The sequence below is a fragment of the Anneissia japonica genome, unplaced genomic scaffold (assembly GCF_011630105.1).
Source record: "Anneissia japonica isolate Jap-2015-1 unplaced genomic scaffold, ASM1163010v1 scaffold2834_len698180_cov181, whole genome shotgun sequence".
Classification (NCBI taxonomy): domain Eukaryota; kingdom Metazoa; phylum Echinodermata; class Crinoidea; order Comatulida; family Comatulidae; genus Anneissia; species Anneissia japonica.
The window spans coordinates 518,551-535,506 of record NW_022704877.1 but is presented as its reverse complement, the minus strand read 5'-3'; the positions used below and the strand labels follow the sequence as shown (position 1 = coordinate 535,506).

At 35.3% G+C, this 16,956-nt stretch overlaps 1 protein-coding gene across 1 annotated transcript in view; it reads right to left on the bottom strand.

Moving 5' to 3' along the window:
• Nucleotides 1-2,003: 2,003 nt before the first annotated feature.
• LOC117104794 (short transient receptor potential channel 4-associated protein-like) overlaps nucleotides 2,004-16,956 on the bottom strand; it is a 22,993-nt gene continuing 8,040 nt past the window's right edge. Inside the window, exons 6-18 of the mRNA XM_033245641.1 lie at nucleotides 15,452-15,608; nucleotides 15,073-15,246; nucleotides 14,445-14,507; nucleotides 12,254-12,507; nucleotides 11,669-11,856; nucleotides 10,566-10,751; nucleotides 9,330-9,420; nucleotides 8,838-8,975; nucleotides 8,074-8,185; nucleotides 7,579-7,688; nucleotides 6,370-6,509; nucleotides 5,395-5,461; nucleotides 2,004-3,669 (exon numbers count right to left, since the gene is read on the bottom strand). Of these exons, the coding sequence (XP_033101532.1) occupies nucleotides 3,529-3,669; nucleotides 5,395-5,461; nucleotides 6,370-6,509; nucleotides 7,579-7,688; nucleotides 8,074-8,185; nucleotides 8,838-8,975; nucleotides 9,330-9,420; nucleotides 10,566-10,751; nucleotides 11,669-11,856; nucleotides 12,254-12,507; nucleotides 14,445-14,507; nucleotides 15,073-15,246; nucleotides 15,452-15,608 (1,821 nt within the window). The 3' untranslated portion in view covers nucleotides 2,004-3,528. The remainder of the gene's footprint in view (nucleotides 3,670-5,394; nucleotides 5,462-6,369; nucleotides 6,510-7,578; nucleotides 7,689-8,073; nucleotides 8,186-8,837; nucleotides 8,976-9,329; nucleotides 9,421-10,565; nucleotides 10,752-11,668; nucleotides 11,857-12,253; nucleotides 12,508-14,444; nucleotides 14,508-15,072; nucleotides 15,247-15,451; nucleotides 15,609-16,956) is intronic.

Here is a 16,956-nt window from a genome sequence, read left to right as displayed (position 1 = left end):
TGTCTAGTCCTACTCCTATTTTTCTTTTTTCGACCTTAAGCAAGAAAAATACAATGATCCTGCCATACTGCTAGTCTCAATCGGCCGATGGCCAACAAGCTAACCACTACCCACCACTAATTGCATCTGCTATTTTGCTGCTATGTAAATATTCAAGCATTCTTGTTATGAACCATGTTCTCTGGACGATGCGCCCGGGCGCTTATTCGCGCGAGTACGGTACAATAATAATAATAAACGGACATTTATAATGCGCGGTATCCGTCGAAGACGCTCATGGCGTATTGAAAAATCTGAGCTTAAAAGGATATATAACTACAGTATTTTCTTGAAGATTTGAATTGCGACTATCAATAACAATAATAATAAATAATAATAATGGAAAAATTAGAAGTCGGGATTCATTGAATCGTATTCAAGAGAGTGAAAACGTAAACTTTTAATGACTTAAAAGTGGAGTAGCTTTACTAAGTAAATTGTCAATTAAAGTAAAACTTGTACGTTCTAGTAACGACAAAGAATTTGTTTGAATACATGGATTGTGATATTGATATAGATGGTGTAACACTGCACGTCACCATTGTTTATCGTCCGCCTCCGTCTACTGTTAACGGCCTATTAAAGTCAACGATTTTCTTGAAGAATGGACCAGGCTATAATAACAATATAACAGCAGCTTGTAAAACTGAGATCCCACTCGCATTCACGGCCACACATTGGATGTGGTTATTGGAGATACAAATTGTATGATATCCAATATATCGGTAACAGATCCAGGTCTATCTGATGAAAATGGGAGGTTGACGTGTGATCAAAACCGCATAGCAAAACCGGGTCCGGTCTATAAGACATTGACCTACAGGAAGCTACGTGCCATTGACATTGATGCATTCAAGAGAGATGTCCAGTCATTCATTCATCGATTCATGGATAAAGGAATAAGCCTATGTATGCACTCATTTTTTCTGTATGTATACCGGTACACACATAATAGGCCTATTTAGGCCTACTGTAATAAGAATGAGAAAAAAATACCTGACCGTTTTCAAGAGGGGACAAAACCTAATTTTTAAAAGCTTAAGACACTTCAGAAGTCGGGAAAGCTCATTTCCCGCCATCTAGGAATCAAAATTTTATTTTTGGTGTGTTTTTTGGAAATATTCCCTCCTCAAGGACATAGCCAGGATTTTGAAAGGCGGGGCCCCCGTTGTGCGAGGTAGGCCTTGCATAGTACTGAGCGGGGTGGGGTTTCCCTTGCCACGGCTGGGGACGCCAAGGACTCCCGGTGGAAGTGGGGTAGCACACCCTGAACATTTAAGGACTTTTCAGAGGAGTGAAAACTGCAATAGACGCATTATAAATAATATTAGTAAGCCTAACAATAATTATAACTCAATAGTGGGGGGATGCAGGAATTCCAAAACGAGGCGACCCAGAGAGGGACTTTTACAGACTGAGGGTCCACCCACTTCAGAACCGCCTCACATCTCCTTTCAACCACATTTTCTCAACCTCCTTGGAGCAGGAAACCGACATTGCAACGGACAAGAATTCGGCGTTGGCACTACTCGCCTTTGCCAAGGGGGCCCTTGTTACTGGGACAACATCCCACTGTTTGCAGGATCCAAGGATCATGCGACAGACTCCTCTGATGGTCTGGAGTCTTGAGTTGTTTATTTTTTTTTTTTTTGGGGGGGGGGGGAGAACTGGCGGCATGCACCCCTAGATATGTCACTCGGAATAACAGAAGTATACACATATGTACTTTTGGAGATTGTCGAATTATGCCACAATACGTACATGATATGCACGCTGGGAATAGCAATGACGGTGTAAATAGAGGATGCTCTTTTGAGAACCCTTAATTGGAGGAATGGATTTGTGATTTGGGATGTGCCCTCGCAAATAATCACAAAAATGTATGCATAAACGAACACAGTAGGCGATTTTTATCTACAGGCTACATATACTGCCTGAATAAAAACAAGGTCCAAAACCACTAGTTACATATTAAGTATGCAGGTTTTATTCACATAAAAAAGCAAACATTTGTTGCCAAGTTGTTCAAACATTGATCATAAATATAAATGAATAATAAAAAAATGAACAGTGGTAGTTTGTCTACACATTAAACAGCATATCAATTAAACCAATGGTATTGTAAACTGAAGCATAATAATCACAGTTACAAACATAAACATAATGGAAGACAAGACAATAATTACAGTAACAATGAAATTCATGACTATGGGCCACATAAATTGAGTTGTTAACATTTTCAAACTACCTTACAACAAAGTCACATACAAGTGCTCAAGATGTTTTATATCAGGATGTTTTGCTGTGAAGATGTTTGAAATAATTCCAATAAAAAAAATCAATAAAATCAGTAAAATTCAAAGACCAAGAAATATCTTATATTTACAACATAAAATAAAGTATTAAAATTAATAAGCTAAATATCATGAAATTTGCAGACATTACTTATACAGATTATGCACAACAAAAATAGTATAAACTAAAAAAATATTGTATTTGAAAATTCATTAAGAGTAAATAAAATCAACCAATTTTTACAAATTCAGAAATAAAACAGAACAAAACTAATTTGTAATGCAAGAATAAAATCAAAGCTAATATATTCCTAGAGGTAGGCAATGTTGTGATAATAGGCATTAAACATGTAAACGGTGTTGTACTATTTAAAATGTTCTATTAAAAAATGCTCGAGTTGAGTGGTTTTCTTAGGTCATAGTTTGACCTTTTCCCCGGTCACAATTCCCACTCCACTGGCAACGTCATATTTGATTAAGCTTAAAATGTCTAATACATCATGAAAAATATATATCCCAATCAAAACAACCTTATATACTTTTAGTTTATACATTCTGACTACTTGTTCTTTACATAATGAAGAAAGGAATGTTATTTTCTCTTCATTTTATTAACTGTCAACCTCTACATGTGTGTGTTAACATTATGCAAATTATCATATACAATATTTAATTAATTTTAATTTATTACCAGTTGAAGATTTTCTTTGGCAATACCTTGAGCTATACAACTTTATTAGAAATTTTATTATATTACATTATGTAGATTTTTAAAATTTTACTTGAATTCATTTCAGACAGGCAGCATCAACTTTTCACTACAAATTTAAAACGTTGTCTAAATCGCATGCTCGCCTCAACTTTATAGGCAAAGTTACTGGGCACCTAAATTAACAAGATATTTTAAAGTTAATTCAGAGTAATAAGTAATCAAATAATTCAATACTTTATTATTATACAATATCCTCTCAGACAGGTACCCAACCAATATAAACTTCTCAATAACTGTACCAATTTCAATTACACAAAACTACTCATAAATTTCTCTGTTGGTACTTGTGATAGGATGACTTCAAGCACAAGTAAATACTGTTAGATATTTTAGCCAATCAAATGTCTTCACTTAATGCTTAAAATCTTTGCTGTTGTTTCTCCTCATTGGTTGGTGTCTTTAATCAAGACACTGAAATAGTGTTTATTCCATGTCAATGGTTAGATCGTCATCCAATAGGTTGTCTTTTTTTAGATAGTATGCTAAGGTATTTGGCGATGTGGTGTCGTTACTTGTTAAACTTGACACCATTTCCTTCCAAACAGAAAAGCTGATATTGGAGCTCTGAAAGAGAAATTTTAACATGAACTCATGAAGATATTATTATGTGAAGATATTATTATGTAAGCGATTGATCCCACTGAATGTTGGGCTCACGCTAACCGATCGCCAATAAGTAATTTGAATTGGCCAAAAAGAAAAGCCCAGCTGCTTTAGCCATTTTGGCGAAGGGCTAAAATCATAAAAAGTTTCAAATACTTACTCGAATACACTTTTTTTCCCCCTTTGAGCTCCATTTTTCACCAACTTCATAGTCATGCGATATTTATTTGTGCTGTATTAGTAGTCTGTTGCGTGCTTCGCAAGTTATTTATTTGTTTTTTAATGCAGTGGATGCAGGGCAGTGGCTGTACGACGACGATTAAATGAAAGTACAATCAGGCCCATTTCGATCGGGAATAATCCTTGGCAGGATATAATGTCCTGATACATAATGCTGAAAATGCAGGTTTTCTGGACACTATGGTTGAAATAGTTGGCCTCCAATAGCTCAAAAAAGTAGGCTACAGTATTTTCTTATCTCCCTGACACATTTGTTTACCAGATTTTTTTCCAGTAGCCTGACTGGGGCTCTAGTCGGCCCCTTGTTTCGGACCCCACTGTCGGACATGTTAGACCCCCTGTTGGCAAATTTTGGCTAATGATTTTTAAACAGGCAATGTATTCAGTACTGTAATGACAACTACCTAGGCCTCCAACAAGAGCAGTGGTTCCCAGTCTTTTGCATTCATGGACCCCTTTAGATATCAGACCCTAAGTCATTGTCGATACATTCCACCAATCGTATGGTACAGATACTGGGACGGATGCAGAGTGGGTGCACATGGTGAGATCACACCCCCTTGTATTAAGAAAAATAATTGCTGTATTATATTTTTTGATGATCGCACCCCTCTAAATTGTATTAAGAGAAATAATTGCTGTATTATATTGTTTATATAATTCAGTAGGATCGTGTGGTGCAGGGTGTAAGGTGTTGGACTTGTGAGATCTGGAGGCAGACGCCCGTCGCATTGCGTGTGTCCTTGGGCAAGGCACTTTACCTGCGTTTGCCTCTCTCCACCCAGGAGTATAAATGGTAGGATGGTGTGGCGTTGAATGTATTAGGTTGTGCATGTAAAGCAGCATGGCTTGGGATACTCCACAGGGAGTAGAGAAAGCTACACAAAAATGAGCTGGTTTGACCAGGAACAACAACAGTTCTTTTCAGAATAATCTACATGGTGTACCGTAAGTATTAATATATAAATATAACTGAATCATGAATAACTGAAAGTATAGCAGACCACAGCGAAACCTATTCAGATGGGAACCATAGAACTGGAATATATCTGCACAAAAAGCCATCTAGGCCTTAAATAAACAGTTTAAACTTCATATCTTCTTTCAACAACATAATTGCTGTAAGAAAATTCAGATAAATTACAAACAGTATGGATAAGAAATTACTCTTGAAACTCTTATTCAGTTTGTTGACTGATGGCTCTGGAATTAAAAGATTTAAATGACGTAAAACTCAACATCGTATATATGTCAAGGAAAAATCCTAGACAAGAATAACATGATATAAAAATAACCAAACTGTTTACAATTGAGACAATGAAAAATGAAAAACATGGTGGAAAAAACATTTACTTCTGTTTTTTTTTCAAGTCTGTATTAATGTTTTATTTACAAGGACAATTGTGACTCATCCTGAAACATCAGAAATACAATAATAATAATTACCTTTTCAAGGGCTGAGCAATCCTTGTCTTTATGGAGGTAGTGTTCTTGCCAGAAAAATAACAATTGCCTAAATGAAGTAAAACAAACAGTTCAAAATAAGTGCTGTATGAGAACAAAACACCAAAATATATCAAAGCATTGCAAGTCGAGGTTTTGTGTCCGGTATCGATACACTACTCCCCTAGTTCACAACCTTTTCTAGACGGGATCCATGTTTTAAGTCGCTACAATAGTCTGCGTTCTAAACCAGACACTTATTACTCTAGAAGTTTCTTCCGTAGTATGAATGTCTGGTCAACTACTGAGGTCTTGCCTCTTAAAAAGCTCTCTACAGCTCTTCCTAGCCAGAACCTGAAAAACAAACAAAGATAAATAAATCAAATGCATGATCTTTATTTGGAATTTAAGTATTTGCGAGAACCAACATTGTATTTAATCCTGTCTCTTATACACATCTAGATGTGTATAAGAGACAGGTCAAATTGAGACAAGCTTCGCTTCTATTTTTTATCCTAATTAGTTAATTTGAATGTTGTCCACTTTATCATTTTATGTATTTGATTAATTAATTGAATTAATGTTAATTGAATTGAATTGAATTGAACAGCAGACAACATAAAAAATATTCAGACAACATAAAAAAACAACAAAAAAAATAAAAGGTTTATTGGTTTTCACACATCACTTGTCTAGAAACAACTCGGTCAGAATTTTGTATTTCTTATATCTCCAGTCCACTTTTCAGTTTGTCCAGGGGTTGAAAATGAGTGCACACCACTGCAATAAGCAATACTGTTTTCGGGGTCAACTAATTTGAATATACATGTAATGGTATAATACAATATACTGAATGTATTTTTATGTACTGTGTGTAGATGTAGTGTACATATTTTAAGATTTGTAAAAAAAAAAATTGAAAAAAACAAATACTACAATTAATAAACACCAGCATAGGAATAACAGAACTGTGCTGACCTGAAATTATGGAGGATGAAACCAGGGCGACAGTTATTCTGTTCCTCCTCTCTGAGCATGCCCAGATAAGTGGCAAGTTCCCCTGATCGATGTGCGAACATCAGCAGAATGATTGTGGTATTCAGACAACTCACATTTTCCTGTAACAAGGGAAAACATGACAAAATAAAAAATTAAAGAGTAGGCCTAGCAATTGTATTCATTTATACGAATAATAATTTAAGCTGCACAATAATACACATTAAGCAGTCACTGACTATAGAGATTGAATATTAAATTCACTTTCATTGTTACTCACTGGCTTCCCCCCACCCCTATATTCTAGGGAGGAAACAAATATATCTTATAATTATTATCTGCAAGACAAACCCACATACATTAATTATGTTTTAACTTGCTGAATTACTTTGATAGATGGAGTCAGAAGGTCTGAAATACTGACCTATGTGCCTACTCCCACTTGTGGCCAACTAGATACTTTGCTATCATCTCTCTTGTAATTTGGAAGATTTAATGATGGAATACTACTCATTGTATAATAAACTAGAAATAAAAATTTACAGTCTACCAAAAATAGGTTAAGCCTACAAAGTATGATGCCATGTCTAGACCTGTCCTTGAAGAGAACTAAAAAGTCAACAATCTGTTTACTTGTACAGTTATTGCCAAAACAGAGAGTGCAAGAGTTGTAAAAAAAAAGAAACCTATAAGCAGTAGACACGCGGTCCCCGCTAGATGCCTATATTTTAACCTAGAGTCTACCAGACCAACTTAACATACAACTATCGAGGACAACACTGCTATTAAACTGCCTACACCATCAACAAATACATGTGATCTGCCCAGCTGCTATATATGACATGAACACGCATATATATCAATAAATCACATCTGTTGCTGATAAATTTGATAGTGTAGACAAATCTCAGAGCTTGCCAACAGTTAACGCATAACATGCATCTATTATTAGTGCATCTAAAAATAACTGACAGGATATGTGATGTCAGAAGGGGCTTCACATACACCGGAAATAACATTTGGCAATGTTTTGACTACTTTACAACTGGTTCTGTTTTCAATTTCACAAAATTCGGCCTTGCTTTATTCACAACAGAAGTGTGCGTATATATACTCGGATATAGAAATTATTTATCTGATTGTTCAATCTGTTGATGTTAATGGAATTCAACCTTTTTCTTGACAGCTTACCTGTGTAAGGATTTCTACATGAATTATGTTGATCAGCCTTTGCAGAAACCCTACTCGTGTCTTTCTGTCGTGGATGTGCATCAGGAGGCGGGATTTCGTCAGGGCAAATTCTAAGTAAACGTAAACAAAGTAATAATAATGATGTTATATGCTAAATATAATGTTAAATATTATATCATATGAGGCTGGCCATCCCAAAACCAGCGTGCTATCGCTAAAAGTGAAACTGAGTACATAGCATTAGAATGTGACAGTATTAGTAGAGTAGCCATAATAATTTTACTCATAACTTTGGAAATTTGCTTATAATGTGCAGAATATATATATTCTTGTTTGGGTCATCATTGATACTGGTTTTGGGCATGCTAAGCCCATATATGTATAAATATAATGTATATCACCATTCCTGTTATGGGCGAAAATAAGCCACATTTGTCAGAAACTGATAGTGTGGATTAAGGCATATGAAAAGAGCCCTCTGTTGTTTGAGCTTACCCAAATATTGCACATCCTCGCGTTCAATCTTCTCGAGCGTTAGCAGTAGACATCTAATGAACATGTTGGAGTCCACAAGGTTGTTGTTCACCATTGACATGAATCTAGTTAGCTGCAACCAGAAAAAAATCCATACCATATTTATTCAAATAAATACTTTACAACACATAATTCCTGTCAAAATGTGTTACGGTGTGAACATTGCCTAAATATTAAAGTCGGATAAAATAGATACAAGGCATGCCATTCCAAAATCAGCACACTGTCACTATTTTAAACCGAGTAATTAGCATTAGAATGTTGTAGTATTGTATACTTTAGTACAGAGAAGCTGTAATAATTTTGACAATATGTCAAGTTCCAGCAAATGACCCATCGTTTTAAGGTTTTTATATTGTAGAGAATATGAATATATTTAGTCAATTTTGTTGTTTTGGCCATTGATGGTGGCTTTAGGATGGCATGCCCCATATAACTATTGCACATACTGTCAATGGTGTAAAATTTTTTGTTTTGTATCCTCAGATACAAAACAATTTTACACCAATTAGTTACCACACTAGTGATATATAAACACAGTGGTTACTGCAGTAATACATGATATAGTACTGGGAGAGAGGAAATAATAGGTGCTTGGGAGTTTCTATTGCAGCCTTCATACAAGGCTCTCCACACCCGAGTCAAGTGAATGTAGGAAGAGGAAAGTGGCTGGAACTAAAATAATGCTGAATGGCCCACAAGCGGTTTTAATTCATTCCACTTACCCCGTCATCTGATGTACATCTCTCGAATCGTTCAAAGGCTTTGTGGTTGAATTTCATTAACTCTGCTAAAAGGTCAAAGCTGCTCTGTAAAATTTCCTTTGATTTAATATCGTTATCTATCATATGACGTACTAAATGCTGAAACAAAGGGGAAAAAAAATAATAGAATTATGCATGCTAAGTATACACTGTTCATATTGACCATACATTATATTAATCTTTAACCCTTAGCCTTCGGGCGGCGACCAGAGGTGCTAAGGACAATAGTCTACTGCACTGAGGGGCATCTATCATTAAGAAACTATGTTTCAGAGCCCTTTTCTTAATATCTATAGCGAGCGAATTCTACAACTGTTCATCAATAGAGCCTAGACAATGCGCCAACAATTTATGTTCTTTCCAGGGAAGGTTATTAAATCTTTTCTTGACTAAAATACACTAGGCCTGGACGAGCAATTGAACTGCATAATAGTGTTAGAAATTCCACCATACCTCTAGAAGTTTCTTCCGTAGTATGAATGTCTGGTCAACTACTGAGGTCTTGCCTCTTAAAAAGCTCTCTACAGCTCTTCCTAGCCAGAACCTGAAAAACAAACAAAGATAAATAAATCAAATGCATGATCTTTATTTGGAATTTAAGTATTTGCGAGAACCAACATTGTATTTAATCATTTCATCACCAATTAATATGATTATCACATATTCAATGGCAAGAGCTCTCTGAGACATTTGGATAAGGCTTCATCTGGTCCTGCCTCCCTGGGGGCTGCATCTGGATAGAACCCATGGGGTACAGGGATAAGTCCTACCTGCTTCGGCATATTTTGATGGGTTTTTTACGTTCTGCTCCTTAAAAGACATTGCTTAGCTGATATGTGGTTAAAAATTATAAATACTTCATAGGGCCCCTTAGGGTCTAGGCCCCTGGCTTTAGTGAGAGCTCCTACCTATTACGCCAATGCATATATTTACACCAAAACACAATCACCAGCTTTGAACTCTAAATTTATCACAATTTCAAATTATTGTAGTAATTACTATAATGAATTCTAGCGTGGGGTACTGTACTCGCGCGAATAAGTGGCCCATTTGAATAAGCAAACCTCCTTAATTTGAATAAGTGCCCCTAAATTTTTTTTTTTAGCAAGCCAATAATCCAATCAATCATGGAACTGTGGTTGGCATGATTTGAGCTGAGGAGTGGATTCACAATTTCTTTTTATGTCAATTTCAAAATGAGGATATTTCTCCTGGACAGAAGAGAGCTCCTTGGACAGTGTCTTTCCAACTTTCCTCTTCTTACATTTGTCTAGTCCTACTTCTCTTTTTCTTTTCCAGACAATTGTACTTTTAGCACGTTCTCATCTCACCCTGCATTGATACTGCTACTCTCATTCAGCTGGCGAACAAGCTTCATCTGGTTTTGTGTAAATAAATTTACTCACAGCATTCTTGTCATGAGCCATGCCCTCTGGATGATTTTCTTTTCTGCAACCATTCGTTTTATCTTCCATTTGCAATGTCCTTATTTAATCATTTTTCATTCAAAAAGCACCCACAATTTCAAATCTCAATAGGCGTACCGTTTGAAGAAAAACCCCTCAAAAAGTGCAAAAAAATTATTTAAGCGCCGGGTGATTATTAGGGTAAGATAATAAAAGACTTGTAACATACATTATTAAAAAACTATTAAACATTAAAAACACAAAAACACAATTGTTTAATCACCTAAAGTTGGACTCTGTAGATGCCCTTTTCATTGCCTCTATCACCTTGGTTAACAGTCCTTTCTTCCCTGTACATAGCAATGACTTGTTTATGTTCTTGACTTCATCTGCCACTGGTACGCCAATGCTGCATGATAACTTTGTGATTTCATGAATCTCTGATCGAGTCATTATCAAGTATTTGTTACTGTAAAGGCAAGAAATTTTATATTAGAACAATTTGGTTTTCTAAGTGACAGTTTATTTTTGTGAAAAAGCGTACAAAGTGAAATGTGCTATAGTGAAACTACTGATACTGGACAAAAGAAAGAGCTCAAAAACACCCAGAAAATATGAAAAAAATGGCACAAAAAAACCCTGCATTGCATAAATCAATAACAAAATTGTTATCCTTAAAAGTTTAATTATTTTGTTAAAAAAACATGCCATACATATCCACCAACTCTGCTGATGTATAGCCAATAATACAAATTATATTTAATATTTTTTTGTTCAATTTGAAGGGGTTTGTGAATGTAAAAAAAAAATATATTCTGTACATTGCAGCTTCAACTAAGCTATACAAGGGCTGTAAGTTTGGATCCCAACACTTGTACCATACAAAACATACCACAAACAAGGACAGGGCTTAACACGTTGACTACCAGACATTATTTTAAGGTTCCTTCCTGTACAAACATACTTTTTTGGAACTTTACCTAGTCATATATCATCAAAATCATGTGTAATAAATTGGCGGAAGTATTAAAGGAAGATTTGTAAACTCGTCGACGGCACTGTGATAGCACTTTTTATTGACTACGCCAAGTGCGATTTACTTGTCCGCTTTTTGCATGGGTTGGGCGCCCCAACTTGTGCCGCTCGAGTGTACTACCGGCAACATAACACATTTTGTACGTTATCGTCTAGGTGTATCTTCCCTGAACTACCAGCCGTTCAGTCTGGTTGTACAATGTATAGCAAAGAAGTTAAAAACGCTAGAATGTTACCCGGATTTTGACGAGTATACTTGTCCCAGGTGTCCTCAGCAACACCCTGTGGGCGAGTACACTCGTCGCAGGCAGCAAACGTGTTAATATCTATGTTACGACTGCTACAACTTACTGATGATGGTCACAATAGGTGTGTATAAGGCGTAAGAACTGAATCTTGAGCGCTACTTCTGGACTGCATTCGCAGTTCTCAGAATGCCTGGCATGAGGGTACGGCCGCAAGTTGCACCGCCAGATGACACGGTCAAATAGACGGTTCAATCCTGGCATAAGTTTGTGTGTGGATACCTCTCCGTGAACCTAAAAAAGGATAATGTAATGAATATTCATATATTACTGATACAAATGGTATGATTCAACATAAATTCAACAAATTTTTAGTTTTTGGTTGAGAGAGCCGAAACACTTTACATTTTAAAGATTAAGATGCACATAAAACAAAAAAACTCTGAAAGTTGTTAAAATTAAAAATAAAACTCGAAACCTATGTATGTTAGAGATCGTCCAGGTTTTTCATCATTTACTTTTCCTCCCAATAAAGAATACATGAAATGATTGCTATCATTTTTTTCATTTCAATTTGAATAAAAGAGTTATTGTTGTGAAAATGATGAAAAACAAAAAAATGACATTACAACATTACAAAAAAAAAAAATATGAAAGAATAGAAAGTTATAAACACAATAAACAAACTCACCCTATTCCTTTGCTTTCCACTAAGTAGCAGGCATAGTACATATAATACCTCCACCTTATAAACAAGTTCATGCATGGTCTTGATGGACTGAGGCAACGCAAGCGACTGAAAATCCATAAACGGGTCCATCATGGCACCCTCTGTCTCGCTGTCAACATCCATGAGGGGGTCGAACGCTAGTGAACTGTCTAACCATGTCACCCATCCTTCAAGCTCACTGAATACCTCGGGTAATGTGGGTGCCACTGAACCACCTAAGCGAAGAGTAATAAATGTTGGTATTACTGTAGGCTTTGTCCAGACTATAAAATTTTCTTAATAAAATGTAGTATGCCCATATATAGTCATGATGTGCTAATATGTGGACATGATGTGATGTCATCATAACCATATTTACGAAGAGTAATAAATGTTGGTATTACTGTAGGCTTTTCCAGATTATCAAATTTTCCTTGACAAAAAAAATGTAGAATGCCCATATATAGTCATGATGTGCCAAATATGGTCATGATGTGATGTCATCATGACCATATTTAGGAATGTCACATGTTTTGTCTGGACAGGGCCTTATTCAAGTTTGTATTACAGTTAGCAGCATGTGTAAGAAAAAAATACAAAATACAAAATGACTACATTATAACATAGGTTCTCGGGTATAAGCCCATCACCTTTGAACACTAACTTGGGCCAATTTTGGGACGAGTCTGCAGGCTTAGGCTCGTCCCTAGGTTTGACAGGTTCATTATTATAGGCCTATAATTTCAAAAAATAATTATAATATTTACCCACATAAGGTCAAAAAAATAATTGTAGGCTAAGCAGAATTCAAAAACTGTATGAAAAAATGTTTATATTAGAAAACCCATACGGTCATAATCCGAAGCAACCTTTATTACATCAGCGCGTATCGCGGTAAGTATGCAGCCATTTTGTTTTGTCGAGTACCAGTTTTCCATTCATATGATTGTCTTCGTTAAGAAGGATTTTTACCACTGCGCAAGTGGGTGTGATTTAACGAAGAACAGCCAGTTGAATATGGCCTTTGCGATTGTGAATAGAGTGCTTTTACTCAAAGTAAGCTTCATGCTTGAAGTACGTAGTTTACAGCATTATAGAAACCGAAAGGTCCACTGATTAATCTCAGATGAGATAGTATAATACATATTCCGTGTATCAAAATGCACGCCATTAATTATGTCATCATCAGTAATGAAAAATTATCCATATTTGCAAGCTTATATGCACAAGTACCAAAAGTGTTTGACCAATCAAAACATTACCCCTAGTAGGTGACATAGTTATGAATAAACTAAAGATCAAAGCATTCTTACCCAACTGATCAAAGCTACCTACAAGAACAAAGAAAGCTCCTTTGAAACTTTCAGCCCATAGTTAAGCAATGGGTGTAGCCTACGTATAGCAAACGCTTCTTTAAACAATAGTATAGACCAATTTTGTGAACTGTCAATAATATTAGTATTAGATAATATTAGACCTAATTTATTACTTACAATACAGGCTACATTATCATTTTCAAGTATACCTTGTAAACCTAAAACATATTGGAATGCCTCACAATTTTGTATATGATCATTTATAACACTATCAGATCGTGAAGAATGTTCTTTGAAGTCTAGTTATTAAGCATCTATCTGTCTTATCAATATAATCACTATTACAACCTGGACATTTAAAATGATAAACAACAGAGCTCCTATATTCTTTAGGAGTTTGATCTTTAGTAGATGTAAAGTGAGACTTTTTGTACTGCCATAATGCTATGAATTTTACTTCTTTAACTAAGTGTTTCTTTACTTTGTTTAAGTATCTACGTAAAATGGATTCACTTGCCTTTTCTAGATAAGGCAATCTAACCCAAATCTTAATCAAGCTATCATCAGTAGGCCTTTTATCTATTTAGGTTCATTTAATTTAGAGTACATGGTTAACAAAATGACTACATAATAACAGTTTCTCAACCCATCACCTTTGAACACTAACTTGGGCCAATTTTGGGGTAAGTCTGCAGGCCTAGGCTTGTCCCTAGGGTTAACAGGTTCAGACAACAGCTTGGATCTTAACACATATTGAATTTCAAATCTCTAAAGTTAGAAGGTTGGTTTGTAACAGGAGCATTTGGGTTTATACCTGAGACTGATTCATATAAACTGTAAAACTGTTTATTACTCACCTATTTCTTTTACAGCTATACGGACAATTTTCTTAATAAAATGAGGAAGCTCAATCAGTATTCCTGCAAAAAAAAAGGTTTAAAAAAAATAACTTGCATCATATAGGATGACCATAGATATTGGATCATTTTATACAACACTTACTAAGTTCCCTGTAGAGTATTTCATAAAGTTGAGTACATTAGCATTACCACACACTCTTCTCTTACATGCAGGTTACTTTCTTTTCACGAGTGCAAATCAAACTTGATAATGATCAATAGACAGGATCAAGGATGGGCTTGTCTCACAAACATGTGTTGTTGCACAAACATGTGTTTATGTACATATTTTGTTACTTTGTGGGAAATTTGCAACAACATGAAAGGGGTTTAGTTTAGTGTAAAGGTCCATTACACGGCAGCTGAAGAATTTTATATGAGAATTTTTCTGATTAAAGTTAGATGTATACGCCTACCTAGAAGTCGACTTCAACGTATAGACACGCCTAAGTAAGGTTCCATAGACGAGACTATGATGGGCTACATGTATTAGTCTAAACACAGTAATTTTGGTTATACGTCTTAGTTTCAAGTTCATGGTTTAAAGGGTTAAATGTAGGGTGCAATAGCGGAAAATCACACCCACCTTGATTCGTTTCTGAGACAGGTACGCCAGTTTTCCTGCGAATGGCCTGGTCCTGCTCTTGAAGAGTGTTGCCATCATCGCCTGGGTCAAGATCTGACATTGCAATTGAAAGCACGCGACAGAAATTGGCCATCTGTTCCTCATCAAAACTCTCTACTAATTTGTGTAAATTTGCTGCATGTAGAAAAAGAGAAAAAGGAAGGATTGTACAGGAACTATTTGAAAACTATTATGCAATATTAAAAGTCATATTCCTGTTACAAAAACTAAGTATTTACAAGCAGTTGGCAGTGTTTGTTTTTTTTAGTTTATTTTAATTCACTTCCATCCTGACGAGAAAACGAAAAGAATACCACACAAAATCTAACCAGGTACTTACGTATTTTTTCTAACTTAAACATAGTCTTGCGTACACCAAGTACATCTTCCAACAAGGTGGCGGCTCGTAGAAAACAAGTCTTCTCCGCCATTAGAGAGAATAGGTAAAAGATTAAGTCGTCCTGCTTAGATAATGGTATTGCTATTTCGATGTGAAGCTGAAGAAATTAAAATAGATGGAAGTTATTTGACATTGTTCAATGGAGGGTAATCTTTAAAAACCAAATAAAATAAACAACAAATTAATGTATTCAAAATTTTTTTTTTTTTTGTTCTGTTTTCAGATTTCTTAGAACTAAACCCACTAAGGATAAGACCACCACCAAGACTTTAATTATTATTTTTGGTGGAAATGTTCCATAAATGGACCAATATCACACAGGACCAATAGCTTAAGGCTCTTTCAAAAGATGGCATGCTATTGTAATTGGCATTTCAGCCCTTCAACACAAGACTTGGAATTGAACCACTGACCAATGGGCTAAAAGAATTCCCATTGTTCAGCACACACACCTTGATGAGTCAAGGCTATATTAAAAGTGACATTACAATAGTAACAAAACAATAATTTAATTACAACTGGTTTTACTAACTAAAGTGAACTTAGATACTGTTTTGGGAATTAGAAAAATGTAATTTGCCTCAAAAAAAACCTTTTAAAACTATGAGCATGTATTCCCAAAATACTTGTGGTTATAAAACCCTGTCTACCACATTATTTATTCACACACACACTTCTCCTTACAGAGGGAAGTACAGTCATTTACAAACAAGAAAGTGGAAGTTTTACACAACTTTTCATCTGAACAAAAACTCAAAAAGGAACTACTTTCATCTAATCACATTTACTGTCTTCCCAATATTTAAATTTAGCAATGCATATATCGATAATGGTTTAAACAGATATCTCTAAATATTTCATCTATAAAAATACTACTGTATTTTGATTTTTATGTTCATGTACCGACATCGATATTTTGCCACTTACAGAAAGGTTAAACACATTTTATGAATCTAATTATATTTATTTTGATCCTATGTAACATTTCATACTCATTTTTCATCACAGAGGCCATCAAGAACATAACATTGGTGTGACTAGAAAAAGCTTTGGATTGCGATATAATAATAGTAATAAATAATAATTCTGGATTTATATAGCGCCTCACGTTGACACAACCTCGAGGCGCTTAACAACAACAGAACAGAAAAAAAAAAATTAATTAAGTTCAAATGATTGGTTTGATGATTATCAATAAATGTTATTATTACAATGCTTTGGTAAATTGGAATCATTTCAAGGCCTTTTACTTTCCTATTCATCCCAAATCCTTTCATTTTTCTTTCCCTTTTGCTTCTTGTCTTTCTTCCTTTCCACTTCAAATGTAAATTTCAGGGCATAGTAACTTTCCTGTCTCTTATACACATCTAGATGTGTATAAGAGACAGGTACTGTAATGTCACTAGTGTTTGGTTTATTTTATTTCATTTTTACATTTCATTTCT